General features: G+C 37.7%; 3 protein-coding genes, 1 long non-coding RNA gene and 1 pseudogene across 11 annotated transcripts; 2 read left to right on the top strand and 3 right to left on the bottom strand.

Annotated features, from left to right (window-relative positions):
* Positions 1 to 257: 257 nt before the first annotated feature.
* Positions 258 to 23867, top strand: LOC103507315 (leucine carboxyl methyltransferase 1). Of its 7 annotated transcripts, none has more exons than XM_026822220.1 (6): positions 258 to 355; positions 18832 to 19028; positions 19269 to 19331; positions 20997 to 21228; positions 22429 to 22613; positions 23268 to 23867. In XM_026822220.1, the coding sequence occupies exons 2-6, from the start codon at positions 18891 to 18893 to the stop codon at positions 23574 to 23576; spliced, it is 927 nt and encodes a 308-aa protein (XP_026678021.1). In that variant the 5' UTR covers positions 258 to 355; positions 18832 to 18890; the 3' UTR covers positions 23577 to 23867. The 7 variants fall into 7 exon arrangements, 6 of the variants coding, with proteins under 6 accessions (XP_026678021.1, XP_026678024.1, XP_026678023.1 ...); XR_003390976.1 differs by lacking the exon at positions 258 to 355 and having other exon boundaries at positions 18860 to 19028; positions 23268 to 23641; positions 23675 to 23867; XM_026822223.1 differs by lacking the exons at positions 258 to 355; positions 19269 to 19331 and adding an exon at positions 19178 to 19249 and having other exon boundaries at positions 18860 to 19019.
* LOC113466638 lies at positions 2902 to 7453 on the bottom strand. Its single transcript, XR_003390980.1, has 2 exons — positions 7373 to 7453; positions 2902 to 2983 (listed from the first exon to the last, which is right to left on the bottom strand). It is a non-coding gene; the product is annotated as an uncharacterized LOC113466638 (long non-coding RNA).
* Positions 4129 to 9257, bottom strand: LOC103507332 (poly(rC)-binding protein 3-like). Of its 2 annotated transcripts, none has more exons than XM_017443280.2 (3): positions 9114 to 9257; positions 5285 to 5645; positions 4129 to 5141 (listed from the first exon to the last, which is right to left on the bottom strand). In XM_017443280.2, exons 2-3 carry the CDS (start codon positions 5628 to 5630, stop codon positions 4252 to 4254), a joined length of 1236 nt encoding a protein of 411 aa, XP_017298769.1. In that variant the 5' UTR covers positions 5631 to 5645; positions 9114 to 9257; the 3' UTR covers positions 4129 to 4251. The 2 variants fall into 2 exon arrangements, with proteins under 2 accessions (XP_017298769.1, XP_026678020.1); XM_026822219.1 differs by having other exon boundaries at positions 4129 to 5284; positions 5428 to 5645.
* LOC103507331 (uncharacterized ABC transporter ATP-binding protein C825.01-like) lies at positions 7630 to 11184 on the bottom strand. The gene is made up of 6 exons (XM_008471797.3): positions 11173 to 11184; positions 10594 to 10990; positions 9114 to 9127; positions 8929 to 9025; positions 8029 to 8638; positions 7630 to 7873 (listed from the first exon to the last, which is right to left on the bottom strand). Exons 1-5 carry the CDS (start codon positions 11182 to 11184, stop codon positions 8073 to 8075), a joined length of 1086 nt encoding a protein of 361 aa, XP_008470019.1. The 3' UTR covers positions 7630 to 7873; positions 8029 to 8072.
* On the top strand, positions 12172 to 15317 carry LOC103507330 (annotated as a pseudogene).
* Positions 23868 to 25703: the final 1836 nt, after the last annotated feature.

Below are 25703 nucleotides of genomic sequence, written 5' to 3'. Positions count from 1 at the left end.
CACGTCACAAACGGTAGACTTTATTCAGATGCCTACACAAAAATGATATCTACATAGATGAGCCACGAAATTTGTCAATGTAAATCAAGTTAAAAGAGCCACCGAAATAGTAAAAAAAAACTGAACTCAGACTGTTATTACACCACAATTTCACTCAAAGCAAAAAACGAAGTTAAACGATGAGATTGACGAGTACTTAAATCGGCACTAGATATGGAAAGTAAACAAAAGATTGAGTACTTGGAATAGTATAAAACCTCGTCACAAAAGATTCGCCCTGGTGTTGGAATTTAAGAATAATTAAAAATTGAGCAACGAAATAAAAAGTTTAGTTAGTAATTGAACAGTAAAAAAGGTAGGTATTCGATTAGATAGTATTTTTGTTTTTAAGTAAAAATTGCTGTTGAACTATCTGTAAGTACCTACCTACTCGTACAATCCTACATAATGAATAGAATTTATTTATGAAATGTAAAGAGAGTTATTTAAATAGGAAAGGGCTAGGAAGAAGAAAAGGGAGTTGTAAACAAAACAGTACTCTTTTGGTATTAACATATTGTTATCAAAACACTTAACTATAGGAAAGCAAGAGTGTCATTAAACAGGGAGTAGGGAATAGTAATAAAAATAAATGACTAGTCTAATGATTTGATTCATTACACAATCAATTGAGTGCCATCAAAAAAGAAATATAATCAGCAAGCAAGTTCTTAAGTCACGGTAAAAAATAAAAATAAATAAAACACTCACAGAATGAACTCAAAGAGGTCTCCTTGTAATTCAGAAAAGAAGGGGGGGGAAGGAAAAAATCTTTTTTTCTGACAAAAAGAAAAGAATGGAACAAGAGAAGAAAACATGCACTGCACAGCTCACAGTGGAAGTATTTCAATGTTTCTGGCTCCGAGCCAAATTATCTGTCTTATGAGTTTGTGAGCTGTGTAATGAGCATAGGTTGATGCTCAGACATTTAAGTAGAACACATGACAAAAATAAGTTTCCGGGAAGGGCTAGCTTGGACCTCACACCTGAGAGACTTGCAAGGCACTATGCAAGGAGGTTAGAGGTGGACTTTATTTGTTATTTCATTAGTTAATTAAATTTTGATTTTTTTTTAAAGGGACACTGTCATTTTTTGAGCAGAAAAAGGTTAAATTAAAAATAGACCTGAGAGACTTGCAAGGCACTATGCAAGGAGGTTAGAGGTGGACTTTATTTGTTATTTCATTAGTTAATTAAATTTTGATTTTTTTTAAAGGGACACTGTCATTTTTTGAGCAGAAAAAGGTTAAATTAAAAATAGAAAAAAAATCTATTTAAGGGAAATACAACTTCATAGGTTACTAGGTTATCTGTTTGTTGATTAACTCTCTAAAAGGACATAACCCAGATAAAACTGGTTTATTGAGATCTGATTCAAGTCTGTTCTTAATGTTCTCATTCAATGAAAAAAATAAATGAACGGTAAGCTACATAACTGCTAGGGAGTTTGACTTTCCATTCAGCAATAATCTACCCTTCTCACATTATCAGCTAGCCTAGGTGGTCACCCATTAACCTCACCCAGCCAGATTGTCACCCATTTAATCACCAACCATGTCCGGCATGTATGATATGAAGGCATATTCGGTTTTCAAACCAAAAAGCCCATTAAAAACTCTTTTAACCCATAGAACTGTTTGCCAAAGTTGCAGGTGAAGGCAATTTAATTTAAATAAGAGTATTCCCACTACACACGACACGATTTTTTCCGCACGACAAGTGGGAACGCGCCAATAGCGTCTGTTATGTACTAAACTATAGGAAACAGGGGGGGAAACGAGCTTCACTAGAGGGGAAGTTCCGAAAGGAAATTACTACTCATGTAAGCAAAGAATGTTAATATGCAGACAAAATGCCTACTAAGCAAAAAGACAAGGGACAAGAGCATTTGAGTAACATACCTAACTGAGGAGTATGAAACCCAACAATAGCGAGGAAGGAAGAGATTGAAGAGGGTAGAGAGGGAGAGAGAAAGAGGAGAGGGAGGGAGAAGTAAGGAGAAAGGGAGAGGTAGGAAGAGGGAGAGAGAATGATGAGATGAGAGGAGAGATAGGGGGAGGGAGAGAGAAACGAAAAGAGAGAAAGAGGAGAGAGGAAAAGGGAAAAATCTTGATAATTGATCATCAAGACATCAGTCCTGCCTACTGTCCTACTTCTTCTTCTTCTTTGCCTTTTCCCACTCAAGTGGGGTCGGCATTTTTAGACAACAATTATTTCCAGTTGCCCCGGTTATGAACATCATCTACTGATAATCCCTTCTCACTCAGATCTTTATTCACGCAATTCTCCCATTTCTTCTTTGGTCTGCCTCTTGCTCTGCGTCCTGTCACTACTGTCCTACTGAATGTGCAAATACCTACATACAACTATGTATAAGTAGTAGAGTTAATTGTTACAACTATTTCTATTGACCTTGTAATGCTGAACACGTTATGTTAATTCCATGTGATGCACAACAACACAACACATAAGCGATGTTAATCTGCAGGCTCACATGTTTTTATTACATACGTTTTTTTTTCTTTTTTTTTTTTAAATTTAATGGGTAAAATAAAAGCACAAGTTAGGAAACGTTTTCAAGAACCTAGGGACTAGGTAGTTAGGAGGGTACTTTGGGTACCAACCTACAACTTTACAGACATATGGTTAGTACCAGAAGGGAAATTTTCGACAGAAAACAACAATCTGGCTGGGAGTCGAACCAATCAAGAGTCACATTGCTAATCTTGATGCACTTGACAGAAAAGAAAGCACCTACTTAAATAAGCATTTGCAGACGAAAAAGAAAAAATATCGAGCATATTTGGCATCAAAAATCGTATGAATGATTGTAGATATTTGAAACACAGACAATATTTACCTGAGTAAGGAGGAGGGTAGCCTGCTTGTTGATTGTAGGACATTACTGCTGATCAATGAAGTAGTAGAACAATAATTTCAAAATCTGAAAATGTTTGCAATTATTTTGAAATTAGATGGATGGTTTCTTAAATAGCTCAATGATTTGGGATTTAGACTAATTTAACAATATCTCGGGAACGGTATAAGCTAGAGACTTGAAATTTGGTATGTAGTTCACAAATGTGACAAGGATGCATCACAAAACTTGGCTGAGATGGTTGCTGCGCTTGGCAGTATTTTGACCGCTTTTGGACAGATTTCGACCGTTTTTTGGCGGTATACCGGCTATAGCGACAAAACGGTTAGAGATATTGTAAAAGTTAAAAGAACACTCAAATAAGCATCATTCAATAGGATAAGGAAAGTCGTGTGATGTTCACACCAGATATTTTTTTTTACCTAAGGTGCGATATGTCTAGTTATTTAGTAGGTATATATCTACGAGTAGTTTGATTGGTATTTATCCTAGTTTGATTGATTCCGAGCGAGATCTGACCTGGTTCTTATGCATATGTGATACGTCCGTGCCAAATCCGTCAGACTGTTACCCATTCAGAGACAACGGTGCTTGACTTGAGTGTTTCCTGGAGCACTTAAGTATTAATCGAGCAAAATCCTCTGGGTTGGAGTGTCAAGCCACCTTGCCGTTTGAAATAACTCTTCACTTTTCCATGAAATATCAAGAAAAAATCTCACTTATTATTATTATTATTTTCCTTTCGAGTTTTTTTCTGCGTAGGTCGGACTTTTTCAAACCTTCGGGGTTTTGGTTTTTGCTGATAAAAGAGAAAGCTGATGCGTGAATAACTCCTCCAATAGTCCTCATGAAGGTGAGAGCACATTGGTTTCGACGGTATAACGTATGTTACAAATATTTTACGTATGCTAGACTTAATGTTTTACCGTTTTATCAAATGTGATGCCGTTTATTTCATTCCTTAATTCCCAGCCGTTTCTGAGATATAAGCGTGGTTCGCAAATCACGAACCACCCTGTATTGTATAACAGTAGCAACATGTGTAATTCTCGCCGAGTATCCAACCTTTACCGTTTTATCAAATAGCCTCGTTAGCTAGGAGTCTCTTATATCTCTTTTGCAGATAGAGCAGAGTATCCTGGAAATATTGAGGTCCTTGGGAATGCAGTATACTGTATAACAGTAGCAACATGTGTAATTCTCGCCGAGTATCCAACCTTTACCGTTTTATCAAATAACACAAGTCACAACATCCACAAAAGATTGTGATTATGTTTGAGTCGCGTGATTCACACCATATTGAATGAGATCAATGTTACATAATATTCTGTACTTCACTCCACATCCCTTCTATAAGCCCCTGTAGTTTGTACTGTAGACTTGACATTACTCGCTGCTATGTTCGCTAGTAGTTCACTTAGACCACCGAGTGTTACCATGGATCCAGGATGAGGTGTTGGCTTTTCTATAAGAGAACTGTTCACACTGGCTGTCATGAATGCAGAGATGGCAGCATCCAGATCTGCTGGCTCTGGGTTATCCGATGTGTTGGTGGTGTTGTTCTTCTGTAATTCTATACACATGTTGATGAGGTACTGAGCGAGTGACACTGCCTCTTGACAACCCTGTATGTGAAACATTTTCTTATGACTCTCCGTACCCGTGTGTATGTTAATCTGAGCACCACTGATCTGTCTGATCTCTAGTAGTCGAGAGCCTGCCTTGCCAATCACACACCCAGCGATATCATCCGTCAGTACTATCTCAGTCTCTACGAAATCATCTCCAGTGTCCTTGCCTCCAGACTTGACACGACTGCCTGACAGTGCTGCTAATGCTGCTGGTGTCAGACTCGTACTCCCTATCCCTTCGATCCCCAACACAGCGAGACCAGCTAGTGGATGTGGCTGCTTCTTACCCGCTACTTCCTGGACAGGCACAGCATACTCTCCATGTAATGTGTATGCCTGACCGCCTGATAGAATGACAGGACCTGCGTTCATCGTTTTCGGTTCATAGGGTATGACAGCGCCCTTGACAACTTGCAGGGTACATTCAATGAGTACAAGACAGATCTGATAGATCGCCTGGCTGATGGTGTCTGGATTACCATGAACAGTTACTATCCGCTCTGTGGACATTGGCAACATATCAGATGCTACCTGTACATTAGCGCCACTCAAGTCTCGAATATCTTTGATCTTACATCCACCTTTACCTATAAGTGACCCACAGTGTGTGGCCGGGATAACCAGTTTCAACTGAAGAGGTTGAGGACTACAATTCTCCATGCGGTTTCGATTGATATGATAATCTTCCAGGGAGCGACACATGAAGTTATACGCAGTACATACATTGTCCACTGATGTGACCCACAGTGTGTGGCCGGGATAACCAGTTTCAACTGAAGAGGTTGAGGACTACAATTCTCCATGCGGTTTCGATTGATATGATAGTCTTCCAGGGAGCGACACATGAAGTTATACGCAGTACATACATTGTCCACTGAACCGCTCACTGTTACGATTCTATCGGGACAGGCGCCATCAGTAATACTGATCTTAGCGCCACTCTCTTTCCTTAGTCTTCGCACGATACAACCTCCTGGTCCAATGAGGCAAGAGATTTCGTTGACGTTGACACTACTATGGAACAAACATCGCATGGTTATCAATGTGTCCTCATCAATCTTGCCATCACCATTCCCGTCCATCCTTGTGAGGAGCTCCTGGGAACAGAAACATGATGCAACAACCAGGTCAGGATGATTTCAGTCCATGCTTCATAGTTGATCCAAGTACAATAATATAGGTCCAAAGTCCACTTTACACATTCCCTTGGAAATCTTGAAGTATCTTGGTTCAAGTTTGGTGCCTTTGAAATACCTTTGAAAAGGGTGCATTAAAATAAAACTTAAAAAAAAAAAAAAAAAAACGCTCGGCTTTTTATTTTGTAAGAGGTTTCTTTGAAATAGGGAAATCGACCTTTTATGTGTGCTTTTTAGTCATCGACTCAAGCTTTAAGCTTTAAATTGAGGATCTAGTTGAGTGAAACCGACAGACAGACTTAAGTGTGTGCCTTTACAGTAGAAAAAAATCCTGGAAGAAGTAAAACAAGTCACCAAATCGCCTCAATTCAATTCATTTTTGGTTTCAACCTAACTAGAGTACCTATACCTACGTAGTAAGATGTACTTCCGATATATTTTGAAAATAAAAACATAATAATTTATTATAACATTATACATTTTTTTTGTGTTTATTTTATAAATTTCACCAATAGTACAAAAAACAAGGGTATTGTTGCTGGTTTATATTTCTTAAACGTACAAAATAACAAGATAAAATTGACCAATTTTCTGTATGTTTTTTAGTCATCGACTCAAGCTTTAAGCTTTAAACTGAGGGTCTAGTCGAGTGAAACCGACAGACAGACTTAAGTGTGTGCCTTTACAGTAGAAAAAAATCCTGGAAGAAATAAAACAAGTCACCAAATCGCCTCAATTCATTTTTGGTTTCAACCTAACTAGAGTACGTAGTAAGATGTACTTCCGATATATTTTGAAAATAAAAACATAATAATTTATTATAACATTATACATTTTTTTGTGTTTATTTTATAAATTTCATCAATAGTACAAAAAACAAGGGTATTGTTGTTGGTTTATATTTCTTAAACGTACAAAATAACAAGATAAAATTGACCCATAATACCTAGAGTCTAGAGAGGTTTTTGAATTATTGGAGAGTTGCAGGTTTAAATATACTAGACAAATAAGTAATGAAACTTCAAAACTTAAAAATAATGGTAACTCTACCTCATTAACCTCAGATAGTTGCAGGTTTAAATATACTAGACAAATAAGTAATGAAACTTCAAAACTTAAAAATAATGGTAACTCTACCTCATTAACCTCAGATAATGCTTGACCATTATTTGCACATGATCTCCAAGTAGGTACATCAAAGGTTAGCAAAAACTTTACCATGAGATTGTAGACCTTAGCTTTCAAGAATACTAAGAGATGGACAAATTGATTCCACGATGAAAAGGTTGGTCTGCTTGACTGAGAAAGGGTAATGTTGCTTTACTTATGATACAAAAATCTGACTTACCTAATCAAATCCTAAGTATTGGTGGCAGTTTATTTTGTTCCGCAGAAGAACTGGGTGGATTAATGGATTTGGAGATTCAAAATGAGCTAGATTAGTTAATTGAGCAAATGATGATTTCACTGTTTGATTATTTACTTGTGTTACTTTCTGTTAAATGATGCAATTCTACTGGCTAACTGGGTCCAGAGTACAGTAATAAATACATTCTACCAGCAAGAACCAGTGTAGGGTGATGGAGGAATCACCACAGGGGAATGATAACAGTTATATATGTCACTGATAAATAGAAAAAATAGATGACTCATCTACTCAAGAGATTTTCAATCCATTTATCTCTTACCTGTTATTGACGTTAGAAAGAATGACTCTTCAATTTTCCATGAAATGTCAAAAAAAATCTCACATCTCACTCGTTTGACATGTTAAGTCAATGGTTAAACAAAACTGGGGTACCTGATACATAATAGGTTGATGAAACTTTATCTCTTACCTGTTATTGACGTTAGAAAGAATGACTCTTCAATTTTCCATGAAATGTCTTGATGAAATAATATAAATTATTATCAATAGTAGGTATGAATCTATTTAACAAATATCGCTTATTGCATTGCATTGTCTTTTTAGTTACAAGTACCTACCTAGTAAGAAACGTTTATACCTACAGTTTTCCTCCAACATGAACTAGAAATTACAAAAAATATAAAAGATAGAATATTTCTAATGGAAGAGTATTCCTTTTAAGGAAGAAAATTTGATAACTTAGGTATATATATATATATTTGTTTATAGTTTCCTACTCCCTAATGTTTTATTCCTCTTATATTTTTCTCCAAGTGTTCAAATTGAAAGTCTCAAAATTTTATACTAATCCGGAGTCAATAGGTACTATTGCAATTCCATGCCTCGGCTGGGATCGAACCCACGCCCTCCTGTTTACCAGGCGAGCGTCTTGACCACTACGCTACCGAGGCAGGTTATTTTTCTCCAAGTGTTCAAATTGAAAGTCTTAAAATTTTATACTAATCCGGAGTCAATAGGTACTATTGTTCTACTGCCATATTAGCTACAATGCTAGGATTATTAACCACCTCTCCTAATGCTTCCAACAATTCTTTCCTGTAATCATCAAAGTCGCCATCAATTTCCTCTATGGTTTGGTTTTCAATGACCCACAATGTACACTCTGTGTCTCGGATCAGACGCTCGTCGTGAGATACAATGATAACTCCTCCCTTGTATTCATTAATAGCATCAGCAAGAGCGTCTATAGATTCAATGTCCAAGTTATTGGTAGGTTCATCCAGAATAATAACATCGGGTGCATTCAGTGTCAACTCAGCCAGGGCTACCCTTGCCTTCTGTCCTCCAGATAAATCTTTCATCTTGATGGTGTGCGCATGACCTGCTAGTCCAAATGTTCCCAACTGTTTCCTTGCCTTCTCATAAGGGAGATTGAACAGGCGTTGTAAATATTCGGCAGGTGTTTCTTCAGCAGTCAAGTGTTCTCCAGAGTGCTGATCAAACCTACCGATTCTAAGGCGATGATTTTTCTTCAATTCCCCTTGCTGTGGTTGCAGATCGCCTACCAATTCATGGAATGCCCCAACTTTTTTTTTTTTTTTTTTAAGTGAAGAATAAAGCCCGGGACACAATCACAATGAGCGTACATCAAGATAGAGCTGAGTGTTTCATGTATTACAGAAAGAAAGAAAAACAAGGCATTTGAATATGTGTTGGGATACATTTCACTGTACCATACCAGCACCATAAGTTGTCTGATAGGTGTTGCAACATGTTCCGATGCCTGGTTTTTCTTTCTGTTCTAGCACGTCCAACCCTTGGCCATATGTTGGAGAGGGCTGTGTGGGGTTGTGTCCTGGCCTCAGTGAACTCTACCTTTATTGCCTGGTTTTTCTTTCTGTTCTAGCACGTCCAACCCTTGGCCATATGTTGGAGAGGGCTGTGTGGGGTTGTGTCCTGGCCTCAGTGATGCCTGGCCTTAGGGTTGTGAAACAATATGATCATAACAAAATACATGACATGACAACCGTAACAAACCAGAGTGACAATAATGAACTTACCTGCTTGGACAAATCTAGGGTGATGGGTTTGAGATTGGATTAGGTTATTCGAGGAATTCAGAAACACAGATGAATGTGATTACCTATATAAAAAATAAAAAAAAAAGAATCACTTTTTTTTTATAAACTACAGATTTTTTAACTTTCCATTTTTTGATTTTTCAAAAATTTTATAACCTCAAAAAAAAAACTGGGAACACAGCACATTTCCAAGGAGGTCACTGGAAGTGGACAAGTGGACAGAACACAGCCCACAAGAATCAGGTTGTGGCGATGAGTCGTCACTCGTGTGAGCGAAGCCTAAAATTTGAATGGAAAAGTTGCATTTTTGAAATTTTGATTTTTTACTTTACATACCTACTTTGAAATTGTTTTTCGAAGTTTGAAGTTTTGAAGTGTGATAACATTTGTTTTTCATTAAAGAATAAAAGAAAAAGATAAAAGTCAAAAATTCGAATTTCCCGCCAACTTTACACGCAAAAAGTCCGACGATGTCCTACGATGGCCCTGTTCATAACCACGGCCTCAGGTTGTGGCGATCAGTCGTCACACGTGTGAGCGAAGCCTAAAATTTGAAAATTCTTACTTTAAAATTTTGTTTTTTGTATTTGTTTGAAGTTTGAAGTTTTGTTTTGAAGTGTGATAACATTTGTTTTTCATATTTCATTATTTCATAAAAGAAAAACTTCCACTTTTATTTGAACTCTTCTATGTTTATGAACTTACCTAAAGAACTTATTGGATTTAAGTTTAAGACGTTAGACTTAGAAATCCTGTCAAAATCAAGCCCCTGGATGTAAGCTTGCGTGCTAACTGGGTAATAACACTGGTCACTGCTCATTTGTGCCAGTTCATTTGGTAGCAATATTCAACGGACATGACTTCTGCACAAATACCAAGGTAAGAATGGTGTGAAATCAATTTCAGTATTATAAAATAAAACTTCAAAATTTAACTTTGCTCTTTCATCAGCCTGAGGGTAGCACACCTGCCTTGTAAGTGCTAAGTTGTTGGTTGGCTTCCAACCAGGGGTAGACTCTATTCTTACACAGATTAGGTTACCTACTCTTGAAACAGCTAGATCTTAGATTTCTTCTGTCCTGTCCTTCTCTCTTCAATTTCAGGCCTCAGAACTTACAGTTTACAGTTCCCTCTATCAAACCAAAAAAAAAAAATTCCATTGGTTTTATGTACTTTCTCTGTCATACCACTGTACCAAAGATAGTACACTCATGCTTAACCAGTGCAAATTTTTGTGGCAGTAAAATGAACCTAGGACCTTCTAGCCTTAAACCTACTACATATACCACAATAACAGAGAAGTAGGGTTATCAAAGGGTGGAAAGCCCGTCTCTGTGGCTAAGTGGTCAAGAGCACTGACTCTCAACCTGGAGGTGCTGGGTTTGAATCCTGGCCAGGGTGGACATTTTCTGACCAAACTTTTCTGTTCCTGGATATGCATGGATGTAAAATAAGGTACCTTGAAGTAATGCAAAAGCACTTGGTTTTCCCGATTGTTTCACTTGTTCAATTATATTTTGAGCGGCTAAATCTATGGACTTCTTTTCTTTGACATCATCTTTCATTTCAATATCACTTTCTTCATCATCATCTTCAACATAATTCACTTTAGCAAAGTCTTTCTTTCTTAAATTTCCTTTCCAATTAGGATGAAAACTATCATTTGCCTCCTCCTCTTCATCATCAGATTCAGCTAAAAGTTCAAAGCCTTTATTTTTTCTGGCAGCTTTTTTACTAATGGCTTTTGATTTCACTGGTTTAGAATCATTATCTTCATCAGATAAATCATCAAAAACATCTTTAGACTTCTTTGCTTTACCCTTTTTCTTCTTTTCATTTTTACTTGTCAATTTTGGCTATTCCATGAAACAATTCAGCTGTCATCAACTGAAAGGGGTGTGTGATGTCATTCATGAAACAGGGTATAGGCAGAGCCATCTTTAACACTTTGAGTGCCGTATGAGTGTGACAGTGATCCTAAATTTTTTTCTAAGTCGCACTTATAAGTGAGACACCCTTGAAGCCTACTTTAAATCACTGTACCACTCATGTGTGCCCCACTACTGTGTATTTTAAATGCCCATTTGAATGCATGGCCCCTTAGGAAATAATCAACATGCAAGAAATGATCAAGAAATTTAATGTTTTTTTACGAGTGTGGAGTTTGAAGTTGAATTGTTGCTCGGCAGGAATTTTTTGAGATAACAAAAAAAGGCATCTGGAATGCAGTTAGATGGAATGCATCATGAGATTCACAAGCTATAAAAAGAGTTTCTTAGATAGGTACAAATTTAGATGCAATTTTTAAATTTATACAAAAGGAAACAAGTTCTGAGATATACAAAATATTGGAGGTACCTTCTTGAAAATTATTAAAATTTCAACCAAAATGAAATCCTAGGTAATATTTTTTTTTTATTATTATTTAGATTTATTATAGTGTGCCATCCTAAGTAATATTTGTTTCTGCAATAAAGAAAAAAGAAAGTGTCCAAATATGCTTGTGATGTAAAAAATAAGTATTATCCAAAAGTTTTTTTTCAAAATAAGATCCACAACCACTGCACCGGCTAGAGTCCACCGGTTGATGTAACACTGGTGGATTGCTGGATAAAAAAAAACTCAATTTTTATCATTTCAAAAAATTTGGATCTTTTACTAGCCCAACCTTAATGTTATAGCTTTATATTTTTATAAAACTCGTTGAAAACTTGAAAATAAACAAAAAAGTGCGTCACCACAAAAAAAAGTGCGTCACCAATCGAATCAACCAGCTCGAGGAGGTGGTGGATCTCAAGAGCTAAACGTTTAGTTTGGTGGAAAGTCAAAATCAAGCGTTTAGTAAAAAAAACTTTTATTTTGTCATTTGGTGGATTGGTTGATCAACAGGTGCACCGGCTGTGAGTCTTATTTTCAAAAAAAACTTTAGGGTTATCTCCTGTTCAGGCCATAGAAAAAAAAAAAACTTCAAAGAAACAATCTTGGATTATTATTCATATATTATTATTATTTTTTAAATAATCTACCTAATTTGGAAATTTTGTTTATTTTTCAGTACACATTTATGATAGTGTAGCCTTATTATGGGACCAAAGAAAAAGGGTAACAAGAAAAATGATGATTTCCCATCCAGTGAGGATGAAAAGGAAAAGGTAGCACCCAAAGTTAAGGCTAAGAATACAAAAAAGAAGAAAGATGATTTTCCTTCAAGTGATGAAGAGGCACCGAAATCCAAGGGTAAAATTTCTAAAAAAGCAATCAAGGATGACGTAAGTGACGATGAAAGTGAAAAACCAGCTCCCAAGTCCAAGGCTAAAAATGCCAAAAAGAAAAACAAAGATGATTTCCCATCTAGTGATGAAGAGAACGAAAAACCTGCTCCTAAAACAAAAGCTAAGAATGCCAAGAAGAAAAATAAGGATGATTTTCCATCTAGTGATGATGAAAATGATAAACCAGCTCCTAAATCCAAAGCTAAGAACTCTAAAAAGAAGAACAAAGATGATTTCCCATCTAGTGATGAAGAGAATGAAAAACCTGCTCCCAAAGCAAAAGCTAAAAATGCCAAGAAGAAAAATAAGGATGATTTTCCATCTAGTGATGATGAAAATGATAAACCAGCCCCTAAGTCTAAAGCTAAAAATGCAAAAAAGAAAAGCAAAGACGATTTTCCATCTAGTGATGAAGAAAGTAATAAACCAGCCCCTAAATCTAAGGCTAAAAATGCAAAAAAGGTTGCTAAAGATGACTTGAGTGATGAAGATAATGATATTGTACCCAAAAATAAAATTGAAGACTTTGAAGAAGAGCAGGAAAAGGATGATGATGCACCTTCAAAATTGACAAGTAAAAATGAAAAGAAGAAAAAAGGTAAAGCAAAGAAGTCTAAAGATGTTTTTGATGATTTATCTGATGAAGATAATGATTCTAAACCAGTGAAATCAAAAGCCATTAGTAAAAAAGCTGCCAGAAAAAATAAAGGCTTTGAACTTTTAGCTGAATCTGATGATGAAGAGGAGGAGGCAAATGATAGTTTTCATCCTAATTGGAAAGGAAATTTAAGAAAGAAAGACTTTGCTAAAGTGAATTATGTTGAAGATGATGATGATGATGAAGAAAGTGATAATGAAATGAAAGATGATGTCAAAGAAAAGAAGTCCATAGATTTAGCCGCTCAAAATATAATTGAACAAGTGAAACAATCGGGAAAACCAAGTAAAAACAAAAAGAATAAAAATGCATTACCAGAATTAGATAGTGACAATGAAAGTTCTATACAGCTTGAACCTTCTGATAAAAATGATAAATGATGATGATGAAGAAAGTGATATTGAAATGAAAGATGATGTCAAAGAAAAGAAGTCCATAGATTTAGCCGCTCAAAATATAATTGATCAAGTGAAACAATCGGGAAAACAAAGTAAAAACAAAAAGAATAAAAATGCATTACCAGAATTAGATAGTGACAATGAAAGTTCTATACAGCCTGAACCTTCTGATAAAAATGATACCATTGAGACAGAAGTTGAAAAGAGTAAACCCAAAGGTAAAGTCGGAAAGAAAGGTAAACGTAAGAAAAATGACTGGGATGAAAATGAATTATATGACGCTGCAGGTGATGCTGCAGATCCTCCAGCACAAACAGAAGTTAAAGATACCTCTGAAGATCAAATATTGGTGAAAGAAATTGAATCCCTTTCTCTCAATGAAAAGAAAGAAGATGCTCCAACACACATCGAAGAGGACAAGAAACAAGAAATTAAACCAGTCAAAGAAGAAAAGATTTCAAAGAAGAGCAAAAAGAAGGAGAAGAAAGATCTATTGGATGAAATTTTGAGTGCTCCAAGTAAAGAAACACCGAAAGTTGATGATATTCCTGTACCTGCCAGTGATGAAGTCCCCAATAAGGAGGAAGTAGAACCAGAAGTAGCAGCTCCTCCCCAGGTTAAGGAAGATACAAAGGCATCGAAAGATAAGAAATTGACACACAAAGAGAAGAAAAAAATGAAGAAAGATATGGAATTTCAAAAACAAGTAGAGACAATCACGAAGAAAGGAGGTCAGGGACATAGTGAACTAGGTGATAATTTCACAATTTCCCAAATGGAAAAAACGGGAGGTCAGTTAGCTGCTTTAGAAAATGCTGTGGATATCAAAGTAGAAAATTTCAGTATATCTGCAAAAGGTAATGACTTGTTTGTAAATGCCAACCTACTGATAGCTAATGGGAGACGCTATGGTCTTGTAGGACCTAATGGTCATGGTAAAACTACTCTCCTTAGACACATTGCATCTAGAGATCTTAAAGTACCTCCTAATATCGATATCCTGTATTGTGAACAAGAAGTTGTGGCTGATGATCTAACGGCAGTAGAATCAGTTTTGAAGGCTGATGTGAAGAGAACAGAACTTCTAGCAGAATGTGCCAAGTTGGAAGCAGCTGATTTCAGTTCAGAACAGCAAGAGCAATTGAAAGAAATTTATGAAGAGCTGAAAGCTATTGGAGCAGATTCTGCTGAACCACGTGCGAGGAGAATATTAGCTGGTCTTGGTTTCTCTCGTGCTATGCAAGATCGAGCAACGAAGAACTTTTCAGGAGGTTGGAGAATGAGAGTGTCATTAGCCCGTGCCTTGTACATAGAACCTACTCTTCTACTTCTTGATGAACCTACGAATCACTTGGATCTAAATGCCGTTATCTGGCTTGACAATTATCTACAAGGATGGAAAAAGACTTTACTTATTGTGTCTCACGACCAAAGTTTTTTGGATAATGTTTGTAATGAAATTATTCATTTAGATCAGCAGAAACTGTATTACTACAAAGGCAACTACAGTATGTTTAAGAAAATGTATGCTCAAAAATCAAAGGAAAGGATGAAAGAATTTGAAAAGCAAGAGAAAAGAATCAAGGAGTTGAAAGCTCATGGCCAATCTAAGAAACAAGCTGAGAAGAAAACGAAAGAAGTGTTGACTAGGAAGCAAGAAAAGAATAAAAGTAAACTCCAGAAGGCAGATGAAGACCAAGGCCCGACAGAACTTATTCAGAAACCTCGGGAATATGTTGTGAAGTTTTCATTTCCTGATCCTCCACCTCTACAACCTCCGATCTTGGGTCTCCACAATGTTACATTTGCATATGAGGGAATGAAACCTTTACTTGTAGATGTCGAAGGCAGATGAAGACCAAGGCCCGACAGAACTTATTCAGAAACCTCGGGAATATGTTGTGAAGTTTTCATTTCCTGATCCTCCACCTTTACAACCTCCGATCTTGGGTCTCCACAATGTTACATTTGCATATGAGGGAATGAAACCTTTACTTGTAGATGTTCGAAAACCGCAAAAAGCGGTAAAATGCCGCCAACCGTTGCACCGATATTAACCAAAAGTTTCGTGTCGCATCCTTGTCACATTTGACAGCTACATACCAAATTTCAAGTCTCTAGGCTCTTACCGTTCTCGAGATATTTTGTTTACAGACAGACAGACACACGGACCTATGGCTGAAACTTTGGATTTAGGCTCTAGGGACCTCAAAACGTGTTTTGACACTAAAAACTGAGCATCGAAAATTTGACCCGATTACATTATTTTCCTTCCTATAGGATAAGGAAAGTAAAAAACACAAAAAAAACTACCTTTTAAGAGTTTTGATAAAGGGAACTCATCGTTCCTAAATCAAAGAGAGGAGGACAGAATAGGAGAAAGCTAGCCGTTCCGAGAACGAACCTTATCGGTTTAGGATGAAGTTAGCCCCGGGCGGGAATCAAACCCACGACTTAGCGGTTACAAGGCAGACGTGCCTCCCTCCAAGCTAACGAGGCTTTCTCATTTTAAGTTTTTAACAATAAATAATTTTTCCATCGTTTTAAGTGTGAATACAAAAATAATGTCTTTTCTAATCTGTGCTTAAATTTTTATGACTTGAATAGATCAGTTGCGCTTACTTGGGTGATGTTTCAAAGTCATAGAGCAGGAAAAGTAAGGAAGAACGGAATTTTATTTTTTTTTCTTCTACGACTTCTAGATACCGAGATAAATCGATTCAAAAAATACCGGTAAATCGTGAAGTTTGACGTCACAACTAGGTATTTGAACTTTTTCATTGGAACAGCAATTAAAAATTGAATTTTCGACCTCTTAAAGTTACTTTTTCGGAGTTTTGACTTCAGATTTGGATTTTTAACAACTTTTTACGTAGGAATCGACCTTATATTAATAATATTTTCCCAAATGCGACTGCTCCATTGGACTCGAACCACCAACTTCCAGATTCGATACCGCTCTAACCTCTACAAGTCTACTGCTCTACATTGTTACAAGTGTGATAGGTATTCCATGGGGCTATCATATTTAGGTAGGTATATACCTACCTACTTTTTTTCACTTTTTGAGGATTCTTTTTTGGTAGAGGGAATTGAATCTGAAATCATCCCGAAATCGAGAAGTTCCGAGAAAAAGCCTTTTTTTTGTATTATTTAGTTCGGCTCCGGCGGGAATCGAACCCACGATCTGACGTTTACAAGACTGGCGTGCTTACGTACTACGTAGTCCAACCCGATCACGCTACGCATTGAACGCCTGGAAACTATTCTGCCTGTATGCAATCCGCATTGAACGCCTGGAAACTATTCTGCATAAAGTAGTAAGGTGATATTTCGTTTGACATGTTAAGTCAATGGTTAAACAAAACTGGGGTACCTGATACATAATAGGTTGATGAAATCTGAGTGAGAAGGGATTATCAGTAGATGATGTTCATAACCGGGGCAACTGGAAATTGTTGTCTAAAAATGCCGACCCCACTTGAGTGGAAAAAGGCAAAGAAGAAGAAGAAGAAGAAGAAGTAGGACTAGGACAGTAGGCAGGACTGATGTCTTGATGATCAATTATCAAGATTTTTCTCTCTTCCTCTCTCTCTTCTTTCGCTTCCCCCCCCCCTATCTCTCCTCTCATCATTCTCTCTCCCTCTTCCTACCTCTCCCTTTCTCCTCACTTCTCCCTCCTCCTCCTCCCTCTCCTCTTTCTCTCTCCCTCTCTACCCTCTTCAATCTCTTCCTTCCTCGCCATTGTTGGGTTTCATACTCCTCAGTTATGTTACTCAAATGCTCTTGTCCCTTGTCTTTTTGCTCGTTAGGCATTTTGTCTGCATATTAACATTCTTTGGTTAAATTGAATTTTCGACCTCTTAAAGTTACTTTTTCGGAGATTTTACCTCAGATTTGGATTTTTCACAACTTTTTACGTAGGAATCGACCTTTTATTAATAATATTTTCCCAATTGCAACTGCTCCATTGGACTCGAACCACCAACTTCCAGATTCGATACCGCTCTAACCTCTACAAGTCCACTGCTCTACATTGTTACAAGACAAGTGATAGGTATTCCATGGGACTATCAGGGCCTATTTTAGGTAGGTATATACTATATACATATTACATACCTACCTACTTTTTTTCACTTTTGAGGATTCTTTTTTGGTAGAGGGAACTGAATCTGAAATCATCCCGAAATCGAGAAGTTCCGAGAAAAAGCCTTTTTTTATATTATTTAGTTCGGCTCGGATGGGCATCGAACCCACGATCTGACGTTTACAAGACTGGCGTGCTTACGTACTACGTAGTCCGTAGTCCAACCCGATCACGCTACGCATTGAACGCCTGGAACTATTCTGCCTGTATGCAATCCGCATTGAACGCCTGGAAACTATTCTGGCTGTATGCAATCCGCATTGAGCGCCTGGAAACTATTCTGCCTGTATGCAATCAGCATCACGAGTTCAATGGTGGAAAGAATGGCGAATGGCTAGGTTCACGCATCAGCTGAATCATCAAAATTTCATCTACATGATGCCGTTTATTTCATTCCTTAATTCCTAGCCGTTTCTGAGATATAAGCGTGGTTCGCAAATCATGAACCACCCTGTATACTGCATTCCCAAGGACCTCAATATTTCCAGGATACTCTGCTCTATCTGCAAAAGAGATATAAGAGACTCCTAGCTAACGAGGCTTTCTCATTGTTTTTAACAATAAAGAATTTTTCTATCGTTTTAAGTGTGAATACTAATCACTAGACAGCCAATGATAGCCAAGTAAGCTACGAGTACTTACCCCGCGTTTGCAATTCATTACATTTCCGTGGGGTAAATTACCAATCTCCGCGTCCACAGGTTCATGTTAAACCAAAAGACTAGTTGCGATTACGAAATTTTCTTTTTCTTCTACGACTTCTGTGTAGATCCCGAGATAAATCGATTTAAAAAATACCGAAAAATCCCATTTACTGACATCACGGTATACGTTCCCGTACGCGATGACGTCACATCATCTGTCCCAAGCAGGGTGGTGATGGTGTTTTTTTTTCTCCATATTAGCCGTATTTGATTATGTGACTTTTTTTATAGTCTCAAAGCGGAATCTCATTAATGACAACCAATTGGTTCAGCCATGTTCACTATAAAAAAAATTCACATGATCAAATACCTACCGCTTCTTTTGACTTTCTGTTCACTTCATAGTCTTCCATTTGCTTTTTTATTGTAAATACTTTTGAATCCTGTGTTTTCCATTGTATCCACCCTCTACCTACTGCACGAGGCAATCCGAACTCCGGTTTGGAAACAGTAAGTAAGCAGCTTTCATTTCAACAAAATATCATAGAATAAATGTGTTTCTTCAATTATCTCTGCAGACCTAACAACCTACTCCTTGGAATTTCACCTACATAGATTTGCTAGTAACCTTTTCAACATGAATGGAAGTGAAGAAGCTGTTCAAGCAACCAATGAAGATGCCAATGAATGTAAAAGATGTGCCGTAGAGTTGAGATATTGGTCTGATGAGTTTCTACAGTATTTTGTTCGTCGCTGTGACAGAAAGGCACCAGAAATAAATCTAACCTTTTCAACATGAATGGAAGTGAAGAAGCTGTTCAAGCAACCAATGAAGATGCCAATGAATGTAAAAGATGTGCTGTAGAGTTGAGATATTGGTCTGATGAGTTTCTACAGTATTTTGTTCGTCGCTGTGACAGAAAGGCACCAGAGATAAATCGGGGCTATTATGCTCGATACAAAGGCATTTCAACTCTGGTTGACCAGTTTATCAAGGTAAGGGTAATTATGCAAAATAAATCGGGGCTATTATGCTCGATACAAAGGCATTTCAACTCTGGTTGACCAGTTTATCAAGGTAAGGGTAATTATGCAGAAGTCATGTCCGTGGAAAAGAAAAGCTCCTTTTTGTATTTAACCTAAAGAAAATATAATAACACTAATCACTGCTCTAATTGTGAAAACTCCTTCTTGTGTTTAACCTAACCCTCCTAACCCTATAATAACACTAATCACTGCTCTAATTGTGAAAACTCCTTCTTGCGTTTAACCTAACCCTATAATAACACTGGTCACTGTTTGTTTGTGCCAGTTCCTTTGGTAGCAATATTCCACAGACATGACTTCTGCACAAGTACCAAGGTAAGAATGGTATGAAATCAATTTCAGTACTATAAAATAAAACTTCCAAATTTAACTTTGCTCTTTCATCAGCCTAATTTTGAGGGTAGCACACCTGCCTTTGTAAGTGCTAAGTTGTTGGTTGGCTTCCAACCAGGGGTAGACTCTATTTGGTACTTGTGCAGAAGTCACGTCCATGGAATATTGCTACCAAAGGAACTGGCACAAACGAGCAGTGACCAGTGTTATTATAGGGTTAGGTTAAATGCAAGAAGGAGTTTTCACAATTAGAGCAGTGATTAGTGTTATTATAGGGTTAGGTTAAATACAAAAAGGAGCTTTTCTTTTCCACGGACCGGACGTGACTTCTGCGTAATTACCGACTACAATAGTACGGACACATCGAAAGAAGAGATAAGAATACAGGGTGGTTCGTGATTTGCGAACCACGCTTATATCTCAGAAACGGCTAGGAATTAAGGAATGAAATAAACGGCATCATGTAGATGAAATTTTGATGATTAAAATGGCTTTTTTTAAATTTGCAATTTTTTTTGCAAAACGGCCCATTTTTTGCCAAATATAGGTCACTCTTATGGGAACCCCCATTTTTTATTTAATTTTTGGAATCAGCATAAAATTTTAATTGAAAAAATGTATTCACTCGAAAAAATTTGCTCTACAAAAATTCTGTACAATGTGAGAAAGAAAAACAATTTCTTAATTCTTTCTTTAATTTTTGTATTATTCACTTAACAATTTCAACAACAATCAACAACAACAAACAAATTTATAAAAGCTGTTCAAAATGAGATCCATCTGTTTGTACACAGTAAGGCATTCTTCGCTCTAACTCAGGACCAACTGCGTTATTTATCATATCTGGGGTCACTGACGCACACAAAATCGCGATTTGTGCAAATTTTTGCAGAGCAAATTTTTTCGAGTGAATACATTTTTTCAATTAAAATTTTAAGCTGATTCCAAAAATTAAATAAAAAATGGGGGTTCCCATAAAAGTGACCTATAATTGGCAAAAAATGGGCCGTTTTGCAAAACAAATTGCAAATTTAAAAAAAGCCATTTTATAATCATCAAAATTTCATCTACATGATGCCGTTTATTTCATTCCTTAATCCCCAGCCGTTTCTGAGATATAAGCGTGGTTCGCAAATCACGAACCACCCTGTATAAGTACAACACTCAACAGTAAAAATGTTTTAGATCTAAGTCATATACATCATTCTGAATGAATAGGAAAGTCCAGTCTCTTGAATATTTATATCTTTTAGTTCAGGGAGAAGTACCAACGAGAGCTTGGTACAGTATTAAAAAAAAAAAAAAAAAAGGTGGGAAATAAAATAATTCCTCCTCATACCTCTTTCTGATGTATTTTTTCTAGATCACTGGAAAGAAAGGTCAAATCATCAACTTGGGATCAGGATTTGACACAACATTCTGGAGATTGAAATCCAACAATATCAAAGTGAAACGTTTCATTGATTTGGACTTCAAAATTGTGACATCACGTAAAAGTTTTATAATCTATCACAATAAAATGCTGAAAGACCTGATCAGTGGAAATATCAGAGTCACAAGCTCTGATCTGCACTCTGATGATTATCATTTGGTTGGTAGGTACCTCTCATCATGTATGACTTTGAGACTATGCCTCCAAAGTCACTTTTGTCTGATTTATGAACTAGGTACATACCTACAATCCTACATAGGTGCCAACTATTTTTTAAAGAAGAAAAAAATACTCCTAGTTGAATACTGCCATAGAAAGAATAATAAAACAAAGCCCCATAAGGTGGTTGAGTGGAAGAGCTTCTCCAGAAGAACCCTGCCACTTAAAAGAAAGCTGTAAAAAAAAAGGTCTTTGGTGACACCCAGGTCATCACACTGAACCTATCAGGTTAGAGATGGTCTACTTAATACATAATAATAATAAAAAGGAACTAAATATTAACAAAATAAGATTCTAAACTCCCTTCCTCTCATTTTTCAGGTGCTGATCTGGGCAAGCTGGATGAAGTGAAAACCAAACTACAAGAATGTGATATAGAATTCAATGCTCCCACTCTGTTCATAGCTGAGTGTGTCCTAGTCTATGTAGATTGTGATGCATCTCACAGTCTGCTGTCCTGGTTTGCCCAGAAGTTCAATCATGCTTGCTTTGTGAACTATGAACAGGTACCTATTTACCTATGGAGACTAGAGAGTGTGAAGCACTTTCATCTCACATAAAATAATGGGTTTAGTTGTCATCATACTTTGGTCTAGCACAGGTTCTAGTAGCCCTAGAATAGAATAAGCTTAACAATCCTACATGATCCTGTGTTTATATGGTACAGTTCCGAAAGTTGTACTCTTTTAGCCCGTCCTTCCTTTATATTACGATAGTAATAAAAAAAAGGTATAAGGGACGGACTATTGTATTTGTTTTGGTGTCGTCTGTCGGTCTGTCCCCATAGAAGGACTTATCCAAACCTGGTCGATCTGTATATCAAATTAAAGGTCTTTTTACCTGGAACACAAAAGTGGTGGTGCAAATTTTGTCCAGAAAACCAAAAAGCCGAAGAAAAAAATACTCCTAGTTGAATACTGCCATAGAAAGAATAATAAAACAAAGCCCCATAAGGTGGTTGAGTGGAAGAGCTTCTCCAGGAGAACCCTGCCACTTAAAGCTGTAAAAAAAAAGGTCTTTGGTGATACCCAGGTCATCACACTGAACCTATCAGGTTAGAGATGGTCTACTTAATACATAATAATAAAAAGGAACTAAATATTAACAAAATAAGATTCTAAACTCCCTTCCTTTCATTTTTCAGGTGCTGATCTGGGTAAGCTGGATGAAGTGAAAACGAAACTACAAGAATGTGATATAGAATTCAATGCTCCCACTCTGTTCATAGCTGAGTGTGTCCTAGTCTATGTAGATTGTGATGCATCTCACAGTCTGCTGTCCTGGTTTGCCCAGAAGTTCAATCATGCTTGCTTTGTGAACTATGAACAGGTACCTCTTTACCTATGGAGACTAGAGAGCGTGAAGCACTTCCATCTCACATAAAATAATGGGTTTAGTTGTCATCATACTTTGGTCTAGCACAGGTTCTAGTAACCCTAGAATAGAATAAGCTTAACAATCCTACATGATCCTGTGTTTATATGGTACAGTTCCGAAAGTTGTACCCTTTTAGCCCGTCCTTCCTTTATTTTTACGATAGTAATAAAAAAAGTTATAAGGGACGGGCTATTGTATTTGTTTCGGTGTTGTCTATTGGTCTGTCCCCATAGAAGGACTTATCCAAACCTGGTCGACCTATATATCAAATTAAAGGTCTTTTTACCAGGAACACGAAAGTGGTGGTGCAAATTTTGTCCAGAAAACCAAAAAGCCGAAAAAAACTGGTTTTTGGGGGATTTTTGTCACATTTTCTCACACAAATGAGCTATCTTGAAATTTGTCGCGACGACCTATGAAGTCAAAGCGAGAAAAATGTTAAATAAAAAATAAAGTTCCGTGGTGACTTATTTTATTGCCTAACCACTTCCTTTTAATATTGTAGGTAATGTCGTTCAGGACAGCCACACTACAATCACGTTACGTGTCGTGATGGTAGTGTGTTTCTATCTTCACCAAACACCCCTCATGCATGTTTCATTCCAGATCAACATGGAAGACACCTTCGGCACGGTCATGATGAAGAACCTACGAGAGAGAGGCTGTCTCCTAGCAGGAGTTCCCGCTTGCAAAAATCTGGAAACCCAGCGGAACCGATTCATCATTAGTAACTGGGATGTGTCCAATGCATGGGACATGATGGAAGTGTACACGTCCATTCCGCTGAGTGAACGACAGAGGGTGGAGAAGCTAGAGTTCCTTGATGAACACGAGTTGCTGGCGCAGCTGTTTCAGCATTATTGTATTGCCATCGGCTACAAAGGAGAACTCCTACGGAGCATTGGATTTGTTTAAACGCGCTTGCCACAATTCCGCGGCCACGCGCGAACATGTGTGATGCTGATGCAGCGCTGTGACAGGGCATGTATATGCATGACGCAGCACTGTGACAGAAGAGCTGTTTTTCACTCCGACGCGGTGCGCGGCGCTCACTTGGCGTCAGAAGTGGGAGTAAAAAATTGTTGAAACCAAACAAAACAAATTGTATTTAGTTTTGATGTTAGTAAATGAGGCCTGTTTAAACTGTTGGCATAATGGGACTTTTTAGTCTTAGCCAACAGTATAAATAAGGTATATTAAAAAAAATAAAATATGGCGGAACTCGAGAGTCCCTTTTACGGAGCATTGGATTTGTTTAAACGCGCTTGCCACAATTCCGCGGCCACGCGCGAACATGTGTGATGCTGATGCAGCGCTGTGACAGAAGAGCTGTTTTTCATTCCGACGCGGTGCGCGGCGTTCACTTGGCGTCAGAAGTGAGAGTAAAAAATTGTGGAACCCAAACAAAACAAATTGTATGATGCTGGTAAATGAGGCCTGTTTAAACTATTGGCATAATGGGACTTTTTAGTCTTAGCCAACAGTATAAATAAGGTATATTAAAAAAATAAAATATGGCGGAACTCGAGAGTCCCTTCCGGAATTTAGGACGCGGCGTTCACTCGAAGAGATAACACCAGGAGGGGATGTGAAATGAAAAACACGCATCAGCGCGGCGTTGGAATGTAAACAGGGCTAGGGCATACCACTCTAGCGGCCGAGTTGCGTCAGTACTTCGGCGGATTGTACCATAATCGCAGAAGAGATAACACCAGGAGGGGATGTGAAATGAAAAACACGCATCAGCGCGGCGTTGGAATGTAAACAGGGCTAGGGCATACCACTCTCGCGGCCGAGTTGCGTCAGTACTTCGGCGGATTGTACCATAATCGCGGCAGAACTGCGGTAAATCTGTTTGTTGAATTTTCGACCGAACGATAGTAAGGTCTATGTTTTAACTCGACAGTTTTGCATTTGGTTAAGTTGTTCGTTTGTTCCCCTATAACTTGCGATTGCCTGGTCCAATTTTGATCAACATTGGTACATGAGCTTGAAATATCAATGCACGTCGATCCCTGAAATTTGGCGTTCCTACACTGCAGAACTGCGGTAAATCTGTTTGTTGAATTTTCGACCGAACGATAGTAAGGTCTATGTTTTAACTCGACAGTTTTGCATTTGGTTAAGATGTTCGTTTGTTCCGCTATAACTTGCGATTGCCTGGTCCGATTTTGATCAACTTTGGTACATGAGCTTGAAACATCAATGCACGCCGATCCTTGAAATTTGGCGTTCTTACACTAAGCGGGATCCATTTTTGGTTTGAGTGAGGTATACAGTTCACAGAACCACAAGTAACTTCCTATTTGCTGGCTGAGGTTCGACGTTGGTGAAAAAGGTACATGAGAAGAGATTGGAACTCGCAGAAATGAGAATGTTAAAGTGGAGTTACTAGGTTGGACAGGATCAGGAATGAAGTCATAAGGAATAGGATAAAAGTAACGGAAGTGTCAAGGAAGATCCAGGAGAGGAGAGTGCAGTGGTATGGACATGTTCAAAGAAGAGATGAGAGCTACATAGGGACAAAAGTTGAGAGAATGGAAGTGAGGAGGAGACAAGGGCGAGGAGTTACTAGGTTGGACAGGATCAGGAATGAAGTTATAAGGAATAGGATAAAAGTAACGGAAGTGTCAAGGAAGATCCAGGAGAGGAAAGTGCAGTGGTATGGACATGTTCAAAGTAGAGATGAGAGCTACATAGGGACAAGAGTTGAGAGAATGGAAGTGAGGGGGAGACAAGGGCGCGGGAGACTGAAGAAAAGGTGGAAAGATTGTGTGGATAGAGACCTGGGTGAGAAAAAGTCATCAGGACATGAGGTACACAACAGGGCTGCCTTACGTCTTATATCTAATGTGACCGCAGCCTAGTAATTGTTTTCATAATTACTGCAATAAAGACTAGACAGTTTACGCTTGTAAAGTGTACTATAAATTCCAAGAATTTACCACTAGGTCTGCAGTTTTATGTTGAAATGAATGGATGATGTCTTATGATTATGACGTATACAAACTCCTAGCATATTTTAAGAGCTCAAAACTGATT

This window comes from Diaphorina citri, unplaced genomic scaffold, assembly GCF_000475195.1.
Source record: "Diaphorina citri unplaced genomic scaffold, Diaci psyllid genome assembly version 1.1 scaffold305, whole genome shotgun sequence".
NCBI lineage: Eukaryota > Metazoa > Arthropoda > Insecta > Hemiptera > Psyllidae > Diaphorina > Diaphorina citri.
This window is presented reverse-complemented; position numbering and strand designations above follow the sequence as displayed.

Coding starts and splice junctions, on each gene's coding strand:
- LOC103507332 (XM_017443280.2), bottom strand. CDS start 5,630: ATGGACGGGAATGGTGATGGCAAGATTGATGAGGACACATTGATAACC. Junction 5,142..5,284: donor GGCCACACACTGTGGGTCAC/ATCAGTGGACAA, acceptor ACTGTGGGTCAC/TTATAGGTAAAGGTGGATGT.
- LOC103507331 (XM_008471797.3), bottom strand. Junction 8,639..8,928: donor AGAAAAACCAGGCAATAAAG/GTAGAGTTCACT, acceptor AAAAAAAAAAAG/TTGGGGCATTCCATGAATTG.
- LOC103507315 (XM_026822220.1), top strand. CDS start 18,891: ATGAATGGAAGTGAAGAAGCTGTTCAAGCAACCAATGAAGATGCCAAT. Junction 19,029..19,268: donor GTGACAGAAAGGCACCAGAA/ATAAATCTAACC, acceptor TAATTATGCAAA/ATAAATCGGGGCTATTATGC. Junction 21,229..22,428: donor TGATGATTATCATTTGGTTG/GTAGGTACCTCT, acceptor TTCATTTTTCAG/GTGCTGATCTGGGTAAGCTG.